General features: G+C 45.7%; 1 protein-coding gene across 1 annotated transcript in view; it reads left to right on the top strand.

Annotated features, from left to right (window-relative positions):
* Nucleotides 1-7,962, top strand: part of ubald1a (UBA-like domain containing 1a) — an 18,410-nt gene extending 10,448 nt beyond the window's left edge. Inside the window, exon 3 of the mRNA XM_080479497.1 lies at nucleotides 7,191-7,962. Coding sequence (XP_080335623.1) covers nucleotides 7,191-7,523 — 333 coding nt within the window. The 3' untranslated portion in view covers nucleotides 7,524-7,962. The remainder of the gene's footprint in view (nucleotides 1-7,190) is intronic.
* The last annotated feature ends 11,436 nt before the right edge of the window (nucleotides 7,963-19,398 follow it).

Raw genomic sequence — 19,398 nt, 5'->3', positions numbered from 1 at the left:
AATCTGTTGGCTAAGCCAAACATTTCAATGAAGGGTACTAGATGAGTCTAAACCAAAGAAAACTCGGTTATCCTTCAGCTTTGTGTATTGATGCTTCTTTTTCAGAAGCCATTACCTTCATGAAGACGTATCTCATGTGTTTACCACATGAGATACTGGGTCGCAGTGTCTCAGGGTAAACAATATCAAATTACCCAGAGTGTGGTTTGCACCCCGAGCAGAAGTTGCTGTATCATGTAGGTTCATATCTAAATGCTTGAGTTCAATGTGGTCACTTCTGTGCCACACAGCCGAGCGCTGGTTTTGCAAGGGGACATCTTCAACTTTTAACTGCAATCTACTCGAGCATTGCTGCTCTCTGACAATAGCAGGCGATTGCTGGGTGGATGAGGAGATTTGTATATCAATAAAACACCATTTGGTTGAACTCAGTATGATAAATCCTTCATATAATCTAAAGAGATCTATAGTAATATTTCTGGAAAAAGACAAATTCTAATTGTGAGGCAGGAAGGTGGATTGAGACGTCAGCCCTCATGTTTCGCCACGATTCTCGTGTCTCTCAGATCTCTCAGCTCAGCTTCCCCGCAAGAGCTGACGTACAATGTGTGAACTGTACACAACAAGTCACAGACAAAGAAAGCAGCAAGAGTGAAGTGTGAGAAAGAGATGGGAGAGAAAACTGCCGTGATGTTCACTGCAGAGGAAAAGATTGAGAACAAGAAGTCGGCCTGACGTGTCGAGTCTGGTTGGATAAATGCTTCAGTTGTTCTTCCCTCGTGATGAAATGTGCGTTTGGATATTTTGTCCATAATGTTTGGATAAAATGGAGGATAGCTGTTGAAGTCTGTCTATTCTTGGATGAAATCACCTAGAGAGGAGCAAAGAAACTCCAGGGAAGCTGGTTAATCTTAGGTATGGGGTTGACCTTCGGGAGTCAGCTTTACATAAGGAAGGTCAGTCGGGGTCACGGGACGTAACTGGACCCTCTGCATGGCTTTACAGGAACACAGAAAGCGTCTCCTCAGCCCGCCTGCCTACCTGCCACTCATTGGTTCGACTGAAAATAACTTGGGCTCATCTGTGTCTGTGCATAAACACACAAGTATGTCCAGAAATGCATCACTGTGAAAGGCTCCGGCCGGCTGCGTACAGAGCGGTCGCTGCCAGTCGGCCACGCATTCCCCCGCGCTGGCATCGTCAAACACACTTGAAGAGAGGGTGGACAGCGCCGGGCCGCCGTGACCACAGAAGTTGGTCCTGCCTCGGCACCGTCCCGTCAACGGGAGATCTGTGCGGCTTCTCATAACAACCGTTCCCATGGCAACCCCTTCTCAGTTGGCTGTGTTTTGAACACAAACAGCTCCTCGCTGCCTCTCCATCTGTATATCTTTTTAACAAATGACTGGACCTCTGTGCCGCAGCTCTAGTTCTCTGTGGATATGCGGCTACATGTCATATGCGCAGTTTGTTAGTTTTCAGGATCGTCACCTTAATACTGCGTCTTGTATTCACATGAGAAAAGGAAAGTTTATCTGAATTAGCGTGATGATTTGTCACAAAGAATCTCTTTGTCTGAATTATTGACATTTGACACACAATAAACCAATACTATTCTCCTGCGTTCGCCCATGTTGTAAATCACAAGGCACCGTTTAAGGTCAGGCTGCGCTGAATCAGTCATTCAAAAGAAGTGAGAGACAATTTTGAAGCATCTAATCCTCCCTCTATCCACCCATTCATCTTCTATACGGCTTAATCCAAATGTCAAGAGGGACGGCTGACTCTGGATAAAGCCATGGTATACCCGGGACAGGTCACTATCCATCACAGGGCGCAAACTGAGACATTCACACATCTCCATACATTTTAAAGCCAGCGATTAACCTTCAACGCGTGTTTACTTTGACTGGGAGCTGGAGGACTCTGAGCAAACCAACACACTTGAGGAGAGAAAGCGCAAACTGCACAGGGAAGGTTCTGCACTGGAACCAGGGATATTCAGATGACAACGTGAGAAACTACACCTCTGTGCAGGATGGAAGAAGCATCGTCCTAATACAAATAAATGGATCAAACCTTTTATAAGTGAATGACAAAATGCTTTAAAAAAAAACAACAAAAAAACGGCTGTTGCAAAATGATCCTGTCTCTTTAGGTAGAAGCAGCACAGCCTGCAGGTAGATCTGTTCTTTGGGTTAACTGAGCTCATTCCTTTCAAATTGCAAGTCATTTTGTTGGTGAATGACCAACAGAAGATTGTGTCACATTAACCACACTTAAAGCCAGCAGACGTCGTACACATCCGTTTGACAGTTTTAAATAAATACTTCCTGCCAACTTTCTTTCCTCGAAACGAGGTAACCAATAACCAGAAGTGCGGAGAGCTTTGGTTGCCACTCTGCCTTGCGTAATGCAACTCGACCCTGTGTAGACGGTCTTTACACCAACACGTGCTTGTGTGTATATTTGTATGTGTGTGTGTTTGTGTGTGCGTGCACAGGTTGTTTCACTTGTCAAAGAGCCAATTGGATTTGGACCCCAGTCTGTCCACAGAGGTCTCAGCAGGGTTTTTTCTGTCCTTGCATCAGCGCAGTGAGAGTTAATCTGCTACTAGGCTCCTTAATACAACATAGAGGGGAACAAAACACAGTGACCCGCTTCCTCACTGTGCCGCAGCAGAGCCACACTTTCTTTTTTATCTGCACAATGTGTGAGGTTTTAGTTTTTTTGCTTTTTGTTCTTGTGAAAGTTGGTTCCTATGTGGTTGTGTGTTCAAAACTAAGCTGCTATGATACGTACGTATATGTAATGCCCTGCTAGTTCCAGACGTTTGACAGTGGGAGAGGATTTGTTTCGGTATACATTAGCAGTCAATGAATTCATTTACGTTGATGCTCTTGGGAATAATGGAAAACTGCAGCGTCGGACTAGTTCGGGAAACATGATTATCCTATAAAACAAAGGAGATACTGTCTGAACCATGTATTTGCTCATTTTTGTTCAACTCGGCTCAGGTTTCATAAGCAGACGTTACACTCAGACAACTTGAAGAACACAAGTACATTTTTCAGTATGGCCTCACACAGTGTGCCATTTTGATAGAAGATAGAACTAGACCAAGAACAGCTTCTACTCTGTCCATACTTTTTTATAACTTGTTTTTGTAAGTTTAAATGCTCCATGTTTTTTTCCAAGGAAGTGATTTTTTTTATTTTCCAGTTCGGAATTTCAAAAATCTGGAAATCAACTTGAACTCCGGCTCCCTTTATAACCAGAGGAGTCATTTTTTTGCCCATTTTTAACACCGAAGAGGAAGGAAGTCTTGACATGACCAAAGTGTGAGCAGTCGCCTGTGCTTCGTGAGACTCGCTGTGGGAGGGATTGGCAACGCCTCAAATCTGAACGTACCAATTTGAGGACCTCACCCGACACCGTGCTGACTCAGCCCATTGAAGCAGTTTGCTGGGAGCGATTTGCCTTGAGGATCTACCCTGCGCTCGACACATTTCCTCCTGCCGAATTATCTCCACTGCGGCGGGGCATAAAATGTATCTTCATGTAACAGTGATTGAATCTACGTCGCCTGCAGACGAGACAAATCACATTAATATCTATGTATTTTCTGCTTTTTTTACTCTTTTAATCAGGGATGTCCCGTCCATATGTCCGGACCAATACAGTGTATTCCTGCAATCAAAAATCTCTTACTCATATGATTCATTCTATTCTCGCTTGATTTCTTGTGAAAAGAATTATGGGAAAACTAAAGCCGAACTGAACTATACACACCTCACTTAATGGTCTTTTTAGGATGGAATCACTAGAAACGGAACATGCAGCCATTTGGTTGCGTCTCCGCTGCAACTCGTCACGAACGTTCACGGTTTTGAGATAGTCTATAGTTCAACTCTTTATAAGCAGTCAGATCCAAACTCGCGCATCCTGGCAGAGAGAACCACCGCCGCCTTTCTGAGCCACATCCTGGTCCCGGTGGATCGATACCGTCTGCGCCTCCCCGCGCCGCCTCCCCGCTCCGCCTCCCCGCTCCGCCCAAGGTCTTCTGCTCGGCGATGTAAAGGTGTGATCTGATGGCTGCAGGCGAGCAAAGCGGGGATTCAGTTCAGTCGCTCTCCCGTGTTTACTGTTGTGGCCCCAACTGGAGGATCAGGTATAAATATAAAGTGCAGGTGAAGTGTATAGTCCCTTGGCTGACCGCAGGTGTATATTTATACCTGCTTATCTGTGTATGTTTTTATGGATGAGTAAGTCTGATGCTGAGGTCCCAGCAGACGAGCTGAAAGGTCGCGTGTCAGCGTTTTCCATTCCCGCGGAGTGGGCGAGGAGGCAAAAAGGCTATAGCTATTGTTTTCTACCCGAGTACACAAACCTGTCACAGAGTTGAAGCAATCCAACCAGCGCAGGATGGAGCGCAGAGGTCACTTTGGCATTCCAGGGTGTCTTTTTACCGCAGGAAACTGCCTCAGAGACATGAGCCAGCGCTTCCTGTCAGAGTGCACCGTGGGCACGCTCACCTTTCATAACAACGAGCTCCTCCGGCGGGTCGAGGCCTGGCCCGGTCCACCAGACTGCAGGACCAACCTGCCGCCGCAGCACTTTTAGGGGGCAAGGTGGTTTGATTACACCCCCAAGGGAGGATGTGTGCCTCCTGTTTTTTTTCCCTTTCCTTGTGTTTCTGAGGGCGGCGTGTCACAATCGTGCACATCCTGGGTGACGGAGCTGAGCAGGGATTAGAATTCTGGTCGTCAGCAAGAGGAATGTTTTTGTTCAGTATCCGCGTCTTACTGCAGCTGCTTTTCTTCATAGCTGGTTCACAGAGGCCGAGTCTGGTCTGGAAAATTCACCTTTCACCATCTGTTTACACACACAGAATCTACTGGAAACTGTATCGTCTCCAATTTTGGGGGGTTTCAGAAAAGCAACTTGTTGTTGATCTACTCATGTGTAACATGTGTCACTAGACTGGAGAAGTTTCATTTTCTCTGTTCCGACGGAGACGGCGCAGTCTTTAAGCTCTTCCCAAAAAGAGAAGTCCTCAGAGACCTGCAGCCGTGCCATGTGATCGAACAGCCAAAACACAACAAAAGTTGTTTCCACTTCAAAACGTTGTGTAAGCAGAGCCTCACCAAGGTCCAGTGAAGCGGGGAAAGGAACATGGATGCTGCCACAACACAGAATTAACACAGCCATTACATGAATGCGAATAACGATAATAAGATAAGATGTTGACTGAATACGAGCCGTCAGGGCAGTTCTACTGGAATTAAAGTGAAAATGCTCTGAGCTCACATTCTTTGGAGCTGCAAGCTGTTTGCTTCCATTGTGTCGGTCCTTGTGATTTGAGGTGATTTTGTCATGTAGATGCCCGCCCTGCCCTTTTTTTTTTTTAAATTATTTTTAGATGGCAACCCTCCCGGCTGACGGCAGCTCCACCTCCACTCCCCGGTGGAACACAGTAGCTTGTTGTTTTTCTCAAACGGACAGGGACTCGGAGGAGGAAGCGGGTCATGCAGCTTGTGAGAAGCTGCCTTAAAGAGGAGGAGGAGGAGGACGATGAAGGTTTACTTTTTCCCAAGCAGCAGAATAGTGTTTATGTAGCAGGTTGCCATGATGTTTTGCTTTGTGTACGCGTTGAAACAACTGCTCTCGGGCTGAAATGAAGCTAAATAACATGATTCGGTGTTTGTTCCTACGTGTTTTCACTCATGTGACCACAGTCATCCAGCACCTTCAATCAGAGCCCAGAGTTTCAATGAAACAGGAAGTGGATGTAAACAAAGTGCTGTTCTGTCATCATCAGGACCCTTGGCAGGAAGCGCAGAGCGGCTGGGATTCCCCTGAATTCCCTTTGCGCCTTAAAGAGCAGTCGTCAGAGAGATACTTGCTCTAACGCAGCGTTCAGATCGGCCTTTCCTGACACACGGGTTCAAGCAGACGGATGGTTTCACTGGATGTGTGTGTGTGTCACGAAGTCGTTAGATCAGAGTGCTGTTAGTCACATACTACAACACAGGAAACCAGCACAATGTCCTCACTGCGGCATGAAATCTACTGTCCACAGGGTCGAGCTGCCAGTTTATCCACTGGTGCTCCTCCCTGATACAAAACCATGAAAGAATTCCCAAGACAACACCGTTGTTATGTAATCTGTCGTTTGTCAGTAAAGAACAGCCTGGAAGGTTTTTTTTTCTATAAGTGGGACAATGCATGACCTCCGACCCAAAACGTTACCCCACCGTAGAACTGCATTCCACTTCCTGAGTTTACGTTTTGCAACAAAGCAGTGGTTTGGTATTGACTTACAGTGGAGGAGGGGAAACCTTTCTTCTTTCTTTCTTTTTTTTTAGAAAGTATTCCACTTTCCGACTGCGTAACAGACTCTGTTCGATCGGTGTCACTCTGGTTCACTGGGTCTGAGGTTGTTTATCTTCGCAACCAGACAATCATCTTTGAACTAGTCCAAAAAAAACTGGACTCCCTCTTTTTTTGTTTGTTTTCTGTTTTTTGTTTCCCAGGGAGCTTCAACTTGAGCAATATCTCCGCTATAATCCGCTACTGCCAATCGTCTTTGGGGGTCTTTTTGGAAGCAAAATGAGCTTTTGTTCAGACAGAGATGATGTTTTTAGTTCACCAGCAAACATTTGAATATTATAGAAAAGAAGAAAAGCAAAAGATTTTCCTCCACAAACTGATTAACTCGGCAGAGATCGTGTCCTGATTGTGGAACTGTGTGTTCTGCTTAAATACAGCAAGGATTAATCATTTAAAGTCTAGTCTTGCTAAACTGTGATTAGAGCTAATCTCTTAAATAATTCTGGTTTGTGCAGCCTGGTATTAAAGGAGTATTTAATTACGGTGTTACAGATTCATTTTTGAATGGATTATGACTCATTTGGTCAAAAGGCTTTTCCTGTATTTTTTGCTTTGTTGCCTTGTTACTCCTGTTGTATTCAACGAGGGTTGGGTTTTAGTTAATGAGGCAGTTGCTGCTTTATAGCGTCAACATTTAGGTTTTCCAGTCAAAGTTTTTCATTCCACGATTTAAAAAAACAAACAAAAACAAATGTCTTTGATTAACGGTGACAAACCTTGAGAGCCATGACGTGTGTGAAGACTCGGTCCTGCTGTCCTCACACACACACTAACTAACCTCCGCCTCTCGTCCACAGATGTGCACCCCAGCCAACACGCCAGCGACGCCGCCCAACTTCCCCGACGCGCTGACCATGTTCTCCCGGCTGAAGGCGTCCGAGAGCTTCAACAGCGGCAGCGGCGGCAGCCCCATGGCCGCCTCCATGGCCGCCTCCATGGCCACCTCGCCCCCGCCCCCCCAGGTCGGCGGCTGGGGCGTCTCACCAAATGTACCTAATGTGCCGCAGCCTCCACAGGGACTCTGGACTCAGGGGCAGCCCACGCAGCCCTGCCCCGCCTGGCCCACGGGAGTCAACCCGCACGCCGGCGCCGAGCAGAAGGCTAGCGTAGCGATGGAGGCAGAGAGATGAAGGGCCGCTCAGGACTGTAAAAGCCCCCCCCTCACCCTGAGGAGGGGGGGAGCTGATTGGGGGGGGGGGGGGGGGGGGGGGGGGTGGGGGTGGGAGGCGATTATTTGGTAGAGTTGGGTTTGGGTCTCTCCCCCCCCCCCCCCCCCAAAACAAACGGATGATGTGGAATAGAGACGGAATCTACGCAAAAACCAAGAAAAACTCAACGTGGACAATTCAAGAAGAGGAGAGAAACCAATGCAAACGTCAAAACAAAAATTGAAAGAGGAAGAAAAGAAAAGAAAAAAAATACGCACACACATAGTAATAAGAGAGCAACTGAAATTTTTGTTAGTTTTTCCTAAAGAAATGCATAGATTAAAGAAATATTATTGAACTAAAAAAACGAGAAATGGTTTTAAAAAAAAAAAAAAAAAAAAAAAGACAACGTCATGCCCAAGGATTCTATGTGATGTGCGAGGACATTCAAGGCAGCAAACTTCTTCTTTTTTTCTTTTTTTTTTTCCATCTAGATTTTTTTTCGTTTTTTTTTCCTCTTGGTCTTTGTTTCTCAGGCCGGTTCTGTCCGGTGGCCGGTGTTCTGTGTTTTGTGCTGCATGAGGAGAGAGATGCAGTGTTTTACTCAACAACAAGAAAAAAAAAAAAAAGAAAAAGAAAAAAAAATCATCACGAGCTTGGTGTGAGTGTGGACGCATGTGAGCGGCTGGTCAGTCTGTAATCCAAGATGTGCACACACACATTTAAAACACACACACATTAAGGTTAGGAGGAAACACCTCCATACTGTCATCCCCATCGTCTTAAGGTGGGACTTTTCTTACCTCACCTGGTGGTCACCTGACTTTTTTCAGCCAATCAGGGATTCTTCTTAAACCAACAGTTGCCGCCGCCGACACAGGACGTGTTTTTAACGTTGTTTTTTGTTTTTGTTTGTTTTTTCCTCTTAAAGGCAGCAGCCACTCTGGTTTAATGCTAACTGATCCTCACAGTTTAAACCTGGACTCTTGACTTCAGCTCCACTGTACACATTTTTCTTTTTTTTTTTGTATAAATTTTGCCACCTCGGGAGATTTGGATTTTTAACAAGCAAAAACAGAAACCATGTTTGAATATGAAAAAAAAAAAATCCTTTGTAACGGTAATCGTTCTGTTTCACTTTGGCCTTGAAAGCTGGTTGGGCCTTTCGGGTTGATTTATGTCGTTTATTTTTCCTTCCTTTTTATTTCGGTGACTCAGAAAAGCAGCTAAAATGACTCGAGATTATAGAAACGACACGACTCCATCTTTGTAAACAGAATTGCCACTTTGCATGATGTGTTCATAACGTGACATCTTTTGTAGCAAACATCCGTGAGGGTCGACAGAGGGTTTATTTTGGGGGGGGGGGGGGGGGGGGCGAAATGGCGGGTGGGTTAGGAGTTGGGTGTCATTCCCAACGTTCATAGAAATGCAATAGATGTCTCGCTGTAAAGTCAAAAATTGGACAAAGTATCTTCTAAGCGTGTGAGAAAGGGGGCAGACGTGTGAGTGCGATGGCTTCAGGAAGCCCACTGCAGGCTGTTTGGGCACACTACAGACTACTTTGATTGAGTTGATATATACAGTATAAATATATATATAAACACACACACACCCTCAGAAGCTCGTCTGTGGACGGGTTTCTGACATTTCTGTTTGTAGTTTGGACCAGCGTTTGGTCCACTGATACTGCTGAGGGACAGTTTCAGGGAAAACCCTGATATAAGGCAATATTTTAAATGCAGGGTTTGCCCCTCTTTTCTTTTTTTTTTCTTTCTCCTTTTGTCCTGTTTGGATAATTTTTTTACAATGACTAAAGAAAAGAGAATAAAAAAATTAAAAAATATTTTGAATAGCTGAGGGACACTTTCTTTTTAAAGGATTAGGAAAATTCTGAATATAACAATGATGAAAAGAAATAACCAACTTCCTTTTTTTTTTTTTTTTTATCGTTTAGACTAAACTAATGTTTGAGTTCACCCTATCTCCATGCTTCATACTTTATTTGGATAAATCAGAGCGTTTCTGGGTGGGCCTGTTCCTAAATGGTTTCTCATGTATGTTTCCCCCCTTGTATGACTGTATGAGACCATTCCCACAATATTTGTGGACTACCTGATAATTAACTTATCATTTTTGTGAACCTAAATAAATATTGTATGTCAACCTAACTTGGATGGAGTGTATCTTATATGACCGACTTCTGTCCACTCCGCCACGAGATGTGCTGCAGCAGATGAAAGCTGAGCATGTGAGGAGAGACGGAACAGCTTTTCACAGAGGAGAGGTCACCTGGTGCTGCTTTCACCTCTCTCTCTCTCTCTCTCTCTCTCTCTCTCTCTCTCTCTCTCTCTCTCTCTCTCTCTCTCTCTCTCTCTCTCTCTCTCTCTCTCTCTCTCTCTCTCTCTCTCTCTCTCTCTCTCTCTCTCTCTCTCTCAATCTGCAGGCTCTCTGGGCCTAAACACCAACACACACACACACACACACACACCCTCTTCACACTTAAACACACACACCGTGGACCCACACATGGTGGCAAACGAGGGGGTCACCGAGTTCTGCCCGTCCTTAAGCCCACCTCCCTGGCTGCTGCTTCCTCCGCCGCAGGAACTCACAGAGACCCCCCCCCACCCCCCACCCCCACCACCCCTCCTTTCGCGACCTCGCCAACTTTTCAGCTGCTGTGAGTGTCCACAACTTGGCAGCAGCGCCGAGCGGGCTGGGAAACGTGGAGGCAACGAGCACAGTGTGTTACTCTGTTTTCAGGCACTTGATGAGGACTGGAGGTCGCAATCGCCTGATGCTGCTGACGCTAATAGTAGCGTCTGTCTATCTAGATCATCTATCTCCATCTATCCGTCCAGCTCACAGATGAGATCCTCTGTCCTTCACACGGTAGTTTTCTGGGTCACTGGGTTTGGGCACAACATAGCATCACAGATGGTGCACCTTCGGTAAACACCTGTGTGCAAACGTCTCTTCATAATCTGAACACCTGGGAGGTTTATAGCGCAGGTAAACATCTTTGACCTTAATTTGTGTATTTTCTGTAAACTAATCATGGCTGCACTTATGGACGTCTTTCTGGCCTCCACGGTGAATTTTAAACAGGGTGAAGTGTTGACGATGGGGGAGTCGAGGCTCTCGAGCCAACAACTGCACGAGCATCGGAGAGAGCGGTGAGCTGCAGCACATATAGTCTACTGAGCCATTCAGACATTAAAGCTATAGAAATGGCTGTTAGATATGCAGTTGGGGGGGGAGGGGGGGGGGGGGGCAGAGGAGACGGCATGGAGGTGAGCAGGCGAGCAGAACGGATGGAGTGACATTGGGTGCATATGTAACCAGGCACCCCCCCCCCCCCCCCCCCCCCCCTCTCTACTCTCAGGTGGAGGCTCATGCTGGAGGTGGAAAAAGACGAAATACATAAAGAGAATAACAGGCGTCAGCAATGTTTTTAACATGTAATCCTAGTTTGATGTTCTCTAGTCAATGTAGTGACATAATCAGAAGGATAAAATATGAGTGAAACTGATTAAATTACTAGAAAAATGACAAAACAAAATGCATTTAATCATCCACAGAATAGTTTTGAGTGCACCTGAGTAAGTTCCTTTAAGTCACACTGATGCATCAGACAACAAACAGACATTTATATACATTAACTTCTGTTGAAGAAGGAGATCTTTACCAAATTCAAATAATATATACACATAAATCAACAAATTAAAACAACTGAAAATTTAAATGAAATTCAAACGCACAGATGTAAATGAAACTTTTTTTTTTATGTCCGTCCAAGTGGATCTCATTTGCAGTTAAGCCCGACAAGAACCGTTTGTTTGTTTTTTCATCACTATACATACTGGTCCGAGGTTGCCGACCCCTGCTTTGTGAAAACATTAAGGATATTTCATGGCTTCTACAAAGAAATTCCATCGTAATGTTTAAAAAAAATGTTGCAAAGTGTAAAACCTAACAAATTTCCCCATTTAGGTAAAAATGATCAAATGTTCCACTGTCGAGACCCACTGTTACGGTACAATGTCTTATGTTCGGCAGTGTAAGTCCTGTCATGGTCAGTAGTTCAGTGGACATGATCAAGTTTAATTTAAACATCGTCCTAATTTTCACAAATTCCTACACAAGCTACATCCGACACTTTTGTTTCAGAAAGGTTTTGTGTTTAGACGGTAGGTTTTACATTTAACAATCCAATGGTTCACATTTTGTACATCTCGGGACCATATTTTATAAAAGACCTGTTCATAATGTGCAGTTTTAGGATCCAAACTACTCCTGTCTGCCTCATTTCCAAATACCAGAGGCAGCTGTTTTCACCCGGAGGCCTGGAGTAAACCCGCTGCACTCTCTCCTCCCGGCACCAAATGTCAGACATTTAAAGATTAGCCTGTGGAACCGCTGCAGCATTTAGCAGCGACAGCGCCTGATGCTTTTCTTCGGGGGAAGTGTTGTGGACTTTCACCAATTCAAGGGTCGGTCTCCTTGGAAGAGGGGGCGCTCTCTTCCTCTCAGATCAGTGCTAAAGAAGTCTGCAATCTTCTTTTATTTTTAGACGGATTGAAAATTATTCAAGGATATTGAAGCGAGCCGCAGTGGCACCTTTATTATGTGTGGCTTCGACCAGTGTTGCCAGTACTCTCCCTCTGTGTGTGTGTGTGTGTGTGTGTGTGTGTGTGTGTGTGTGTGTGTGTGTGTGTGTGTGTGTGTGTGTGTGTGTGTGTGTGTGTGTGTGTGTGTGTGTGTGTGTGTGTGTGTGTGTGTGTGTGTGTGTGTGTGTGTGTGTGTGTGTGTGTGTGTGTGTGTATGACCGCAGTGAACCTGTGACAATGGCTGTGTGCCATTTCAGCCACTCTGTGCCCGAGAGCCTGAGTCGGACACAAAGCCGGCTTTATCTCTGCTCTCACTGTTGTATCAGTGCTGCCTGGCTGGACGCATTAGCACCAGACTTAAAACACACACACACACACACACACACACATACACACACACACACACACACACACACACACACACACACACACACACACACACACACACACACACACACACACACACACACACACACACACACACACACACACCTTCCTCTGCTTCCAGTGTAAACGTAATGTATTGTTTTAGTGCTACTGTCTGTGTGTGTGTGTGTGTGTGTGTGTGTGTGTGTGTGTGTGTGTGTGTGTGTGTGTGTGTGTGTGTGTGTGTGTGTGTGTGTGTGTGTGTGTGTGTGTGTGTGTGTGTGTGTGTGTGTGTGTCCATGACCGTGTGTGTATAAAAAGCGACCACTGACCGCCGGGGGAAGTGGCAGAGACGGACACATGCTGTTTCCGTCCCCCCCGTCATGTGGTTGTATGAAGGCGAGAGGACATCTAAGTAGCACAGTGTACGGACCTCTACTACTCACACACACTTTACTGGGGGGGGGCGTTTGGCCTCACTTCATTGTGCACCACAGTGCTCCTTCTCCTTCTCTTTCTTCTTTGAATCTCTTCCCTCCTTTCTATCACCTTCCTCTTCGTCGCTCTTTGTGCGTGCCACAGACACTCCTCCTCCTCCTCCTCTTCCTCCTCCTCCTCTTCCTCCTCCTCCTCTTCCTCCTCCTCCTCCTCCGTGCACACGACTCGTCTCTTCTTCTTTCTGCGACTCTCGTCACAGAAGAGGCCGGAATGCGGCGGGACGACGGCTCCTACAAAACGGAGAAAGGAAACAGGCCGTTAAAAAAAAGAAGCAGGTTTACAGGTGAATTAGCAGGTTGTGGCACGGCAGGAGATCACAGCCGCAGACGTCCACACAGGAACAGCGGCGGGCGGCCTGCATGCTCCCCCTTTGTTCCCCGCATCTGCTTTTGGTTCTGCTGCCTTTAAAACTCTCCGTCTGTGCAGCCAAATGAATTCAATCCCATATTTCCACGCTCCCTCGTTGCACCTAATTGGATTTTTATGACGGTTTGAAGCTCATCGAACACGATTCTCTGTCACACTTGTGCAGCTCGGCTCTGCAGTCCTGACAGTCGGGGACAGCGGGGGCTCGATTAGATCAGATGAAACTTTAATGATCCCTGTGGTGAATCGGGCCATCACAACAAGCCGGCACCAACCAAACACACCCCGAGAACATGAAGGGGGTGCAAATAGGGTATACGCAGTTATATACGCAGTGTGAGGCGGGAAGTCACTGGATTGGAGAAAAAGTGCGATTAAGAGAAACATTGTGAGGTCCAAAGTCTACAGACTGTTTCTGACTTTACTAAAGCTGTAAGGAGGCGATCACAGTCGTTGTTCGATCAATGAAACTTTACGTTTGTGACCCGTTTAAAAGACCCAGACGCCACAGAGGGAGGACGGGAGTGGAACACGATTGAGACAATCAGGCAAAACGTGGAGGATTTTCCGTCCTCCGTTGGGCAACACAAGCAGGATTAAAGGCGGCGTGACGAGCTGGCGTATTCGCCGGGCGCAGCCCGTTTCTGTTGTCCATTGATTCACCCGTGTTGTTTACATAATACACGTTCATAACGCCATCGAAGTGAGTCACGGGCGAGTTGAGCTCCATTTGAGGTGTGGTGAGAATCTGCCCTGGCTTTGTGCCGCTCTGGAGACTGGAATGAGAACCTTTGCTTCACTTCCATGAGATTGCTTGACACTGACTGATATTTCATTCATGTATGATGGATAATGTATATTTCAGTTCAGAACAAAAGCCTCGGCTGTTTCTGATTCATCCAGTGGGATTGTGATGTTTTAGTGGAGGCCGAGGCCTGAACGGAGACATTTGTACTGTCAGCTTCTCTATAACGAGGTGCCTGATTTGCTCATGGGCGCTGTGTGGGGATTTTAAGGGATCCTCTGTTGCGTCACCCTCGTCTCAATCGGCGAGCTGCGTGCTACAATAACTCTGTGTCCGAGGGGGTCGTTGTGATGAGGCAGAGCAGGATCCATCCGTCGCTGCAGACGTCGTTTTTCATATTAGACCTGCATGCTGGCAGCGTGCCTGACACCCCCCCCCCCCCCCCCCCCCGCCCTGCTTTCCCTCTTTCTCTTCTCCTCCCTCCTTTGATCTCTCATTTACAAACACACCTCTCGTCTTTCGCCTGGTTGCCTCTGATCTGTCTGAGTGGCGCAGCGATCTCGCCCGTGTCTCCCAAAACAAAGCAAATGCCTCGTTTTCATGACATCATAGCCTCAAAACCGAGGGTGGGAGAGAGTCTTCATTCAAATTCTCCTCCTATTAGTCGCTGTGAGAATCCAGCTGCAACCTGCTGCTCGGAAAGTGCTTCTTTTTTTACGACGGCTTTTGTTGGACTAACTCACTCACGTCCCCTCATGCCTCATTCATGAGGGTCCTCGTCCTCGGTGACGACCTCAGAGCTCCACGACGCTCGCAAAGAAGACATCGACCTGACGAACAGAAGTAGGAGACGAACACGGTGAAATATACCAGGGGACGAGCGAGGTATTGCTTTTGGCAACAGGTCTCACGAGTGCAGAAAACACATCAGCACACAAGCAAACACACATTAATCTGGGCATGACGCAACCCTCTGAGCAACTGTATGTCATCATCAGCGAGGCGTCCTCTGGGAGGGAGCGACCCAGTCCGACGCGCTCAGCACAGCCGGGTGTAATAATCACGTCTCCTGTACTACATGGTTACAGTGCGGCTGGTAAAGAAAGACGGGCTGACCTATATCGCTGCCTGGAGGAATGAAAAGCGTTGTCACGGCTGCGGAAGCGGCGGTCCGAAAGGAAAGGCCGCTGCTGTATGAGGGTTAAGTAACGGGCCTCCGAGAGAGCTGCCGTCGAAAGTCTTGTGTCGTCGGCTTTTGATCCGCGAGATCTTTGAGCTTATGGATCAGCTGGTAAAGTGAGTTAGAAGTTTGATCACCACCCCCCCCCCCTATATTGCTATTTAAAGTCTATTGCGACCTCTAGTGGTTAAACGAATCATGAAAGAAACAATGTAAAGAACGGATTGAAAAGAACTGAAAATGTTTCTGGACCCAGAACATATGATGTGTTGTGAGTTGTGGGATGATTAGCTGTGTCATCATGACAACAAACAAGTAAATTAATCCCAACTTGTTTTACTAGTTTAACGAGGGTATGAAATCGCATGTCAGCATGATGGTGAAACGCCCAGTTTTCCTCCTCAGTTAGTCTGTGAGGTTTTGCGTGATGAAGAAACTAGATGAAAAAGATAAAACCTACCAAATGAAAAGTTTTGACCTTGATTGTTGAGTAAGTAAGTAACTAGACAAGTTAGATTGAGCATTTATACGCTCGCACGCTGACATACTGGCGTCGCCGTCTAAAGACACATGAGACTCTTTTTTTTCTTTCAGTCAGGAATTGAAGCTCATTAACCACCGATGGCTGAGAGAGTAATACCCCGACAGGTGGCACACACACACACACACACACACACACACACACACACACACACACACACACACACACACACACACACACACACACACACACACACACAATACTTACAATAATTGTCTGGACTACTTACAGGCCCTCTTTGTCGGCTCTTCTCATGGACACTCTGCATTCCCCAGACCTCCAGTCTGACCCTGACCCTGACCCTGACCCTGACCCGTACCTTAACCTGAGTATAAAATCAGCCCTGAAACCACTTGGTAACCTTTAAATACATTTAACTCCCCCCCCCCCCCCCCCCCCCCCCCCCCCCCCCCCACCCCCCCCCAAACAAGTTTAATCACACTGCAAAGTTAGAAATGCATAAACACACACAGTGGGACAAACATGAGAAATTAGATCAGTAAAATAAACCTGAGGGGTGATGGATGGATGGATGATGGACAGAGGCCTACTACTGCAGGAGTGGTGACGTCATGCGGAGGATCGCTCAGCTTTAAACCTGACCTGCAACTTCCCTGTGCAGCCTGACCTCTAGTGGTCATCTTCTGCATCAACACACACACACACACTGATTTCGTCTCCCTCCTGCTTTGTATCCAACCTTACCAGTATATTTATTCCTCTCGCTGTCACTCTTGGGGTGTTTCAGGCTGATCACAGCGCCAAAGACACCTTAAGATCGAGAATAGTTTCCTCAACAAACTGAATTAACTGAATTCCGAATGAGGTCACAGATAACGTTCATCGAACACTCCTTATCTGCTCATTAGTTACATTCAGGCTTTAGGGTTTGCCCACTGCAATATACTGTGTTTGTGTTGAATGTAGGCCAGACGTCATCTGCTCCGTCCATGTTATAAACTGGCTTCAGGCTTTATTGATGCTGTGGTGGCTGGCGACCTTCACGTGGGGCCAACTGCCACATTTCACAGTGGAGCGAGCCGGAGCGCCGCGTGCTACCACAAGGTTTTATTTTTGGATGAGTAGTTATGTATAGAGCGTGTCTGTAACCTTTGAACTCTTTGCCAGCTCATAGAAGTCCCTGTCAATTGTGTTTTGTAACATCTTTGAAATGAGCAACTTTTCTCATATTTAAAGGGTCTGATTAGTCTTCAAAAAAAAATAAAAAATAAAAGTCAAGCTGAGCAGAGGAGAGACGCTCATTGAAGTCTTCAAACATATAGCAGTTTAACTCTTTATATCTTGTTTCCTGCAAAGTAATAATGATTCGTTTGTGACAATACAGGGAAAAAAGAGAGAATTCTTTATAAATAGGCTTTGTATATATTAAATATGTGCAACTTTGGTCAGTTTGGCACTTTTGTTTGGGCATTATATCATCAATAACTATGATGTAATTATGTCTTGTTGCTTTAAACTTTTGTGAAGTTAGAAAATGTCCAAAATTGACCCATGAAATTCCCCTCTGAGACGCCGCTGTTCAGCACAACAGCTCGACCTTGACTGTTCTTTTGTCTTCATCAACACAAAGAGTGTCGCAACCGATCCTCAGAGTTTCATGATATTTTCCAACGTTTCCTCGTTCCCGCGTTCCTCCATCATCTCATTATTATATGTTCATTTTCTTTAAAGGATTAAAATCAGGGCTATCAATCAAATGGCCCGCAGACCAAACCCGGCCTGCAAGAGACTTCAATCTGGTTTATTCTCATGGGAGGACATTGGGACAATAACACAATAAAACATTACCAGCAACCAGCGACCAGCGACAGCCTCCGGCCATTATCTTATGATCCTATTATTTTATTATCTCCCGAACAGTCAGTCCCCTCAAACGTTGAACTGGAATACCAAGCAGGTCTTTATATATAACAAAAAAAATATTATAATAATAATGGCTAATGATACAACACCTCACAGGAATGAAATGATTTTGGCAATTTTAAATTGAATAATGTAATAAGTTTTCCACTTATTGGGACACAATCGTGAAGTGGAACGAAATTTATTGGATAATTTAAACTTTTTTAACAAATAAAAAACTGAAAAGTGGGGCGTGCAATATTATTTGGCCCCTTTACTTTCGGTGCAGCAAACTCACTCCAGAAGTTCAGTGAGGCTCTCTGAATGATCCAATGTTGTCCTAAATGACTGATGATGATAAATAGAATCCACCTGTGTGTAATCAAGTCTCCGTAGAAATGCACCTGCTCTGTGATCGTCTCAGGATTCTGTTTAAAGCGCAGAGAGCATCATGAAGACCAGGGAACACACCAGGGGGGTCCGAGATACTGTTGTGGAGAAGTTTAAAGCCGGATTTGGATACAAAAAGATTTCCCAAGCTTTAAACATCTCAAGGAGCACTGTGCAAGCAATCATATTGAAATGGAAGGAGAATCAGACCACTGCAAATCTACCAAGACCCGGCCGTTCCTCCAAACTTTCATCTGGAGGAAGGAGAAGACTGATCAGAGATGCAGCCAAGAGGCCCATGATCACTCTGGATGAACTGCACAGATCTACAGCTGAGGTGGGAGAGTCTGTCCATAGGACAACATTCAGTCGTACACTGCACAAATCTGGCCTTTATGGAAGAGTGGCAAGAAGAAAGCCATTTCTCAAAGATATCCATAAAAAGTCCCGTTTAAAGTTTGCCACAAGCCACCTGGGAGACTCACCAAACGTGTGGAGGAAGGTGCTCTGGTCAGATGAAACCAAAATCAAACTTTTTGGCCACAATGCAAAACGATATGTTTGGCGTAAGATCAACACTGCTCATCACCCAGAACACACCATCCCCACTGTCAAACATGGTGGTGGCAGCATCATGGTTTGGGCCTGCTTTTCTTCAGCAGGGACAGGGAAGATGGATGGAGCCAAATACAAGACCATTCTGGAAGAAAACCTGAGACTGGGACGGAGATTTATCTTCCAACAGGACAATGATCCAAAACATAAAGCCAAATCTACAATGGAATGGTTCACAAAGAAACGTATCCAGGTGTTAGAATGGCCCAGTCAAAGTCCAGACCTGAATCCAATCGAGAATCTGTGGAACGAGCTGAAAACTGCTGTTCACAAACGCTCTCCATCCAACCTCACTGAGCTCCAGCTGTTTTCCAAGAAACAATGGGCAAGAAGTTCAGTCTCTCGATGTGCAAAACTGATAGACATACCCCAAGCGACTTGCAGCTGTAATTGCAGCAAAAGGTGGCGCTACGAAGTATCAACGCAAGGGGCCGAATAATATTGCACGCCCCACTTTTCAGTTTATTTGTTAAAAAAGTTGAAATTATCCAATAAATTTCGTTCCACTTCACGATTGTGTCCCACTTGTTGATTCTTGACAAAAAAATGTAATTTTATATCTTTATGTTTGAAGCCTGAAATGTGGCGAAAGGTTCAAGGGGGCCGAATACTTTCGCAAGGCACTGTAACAGTGAATAAAACCAGAGAGCTCAAACATGCAGCCAAGTAGCTTTTGCATT

Source organism: Lipophrys pholis, assembly GCF_963383615.2.
Source record: "Lipophrys pholis genome assembly, chromosome: 1".
In the NCBI taxonomy this organism is placed as follows: Eukaryota; Metazoa; Chordata; class Actinopteri; order Blenniiformes; family Blenniidae; genus Lipophrys; species Lipophrys pholis.
The sequence above is the reverse complement of the archived record's forward strand: the minus strand, read 5'-3'. Positions and strand labels throughout refer to the sequence as shown.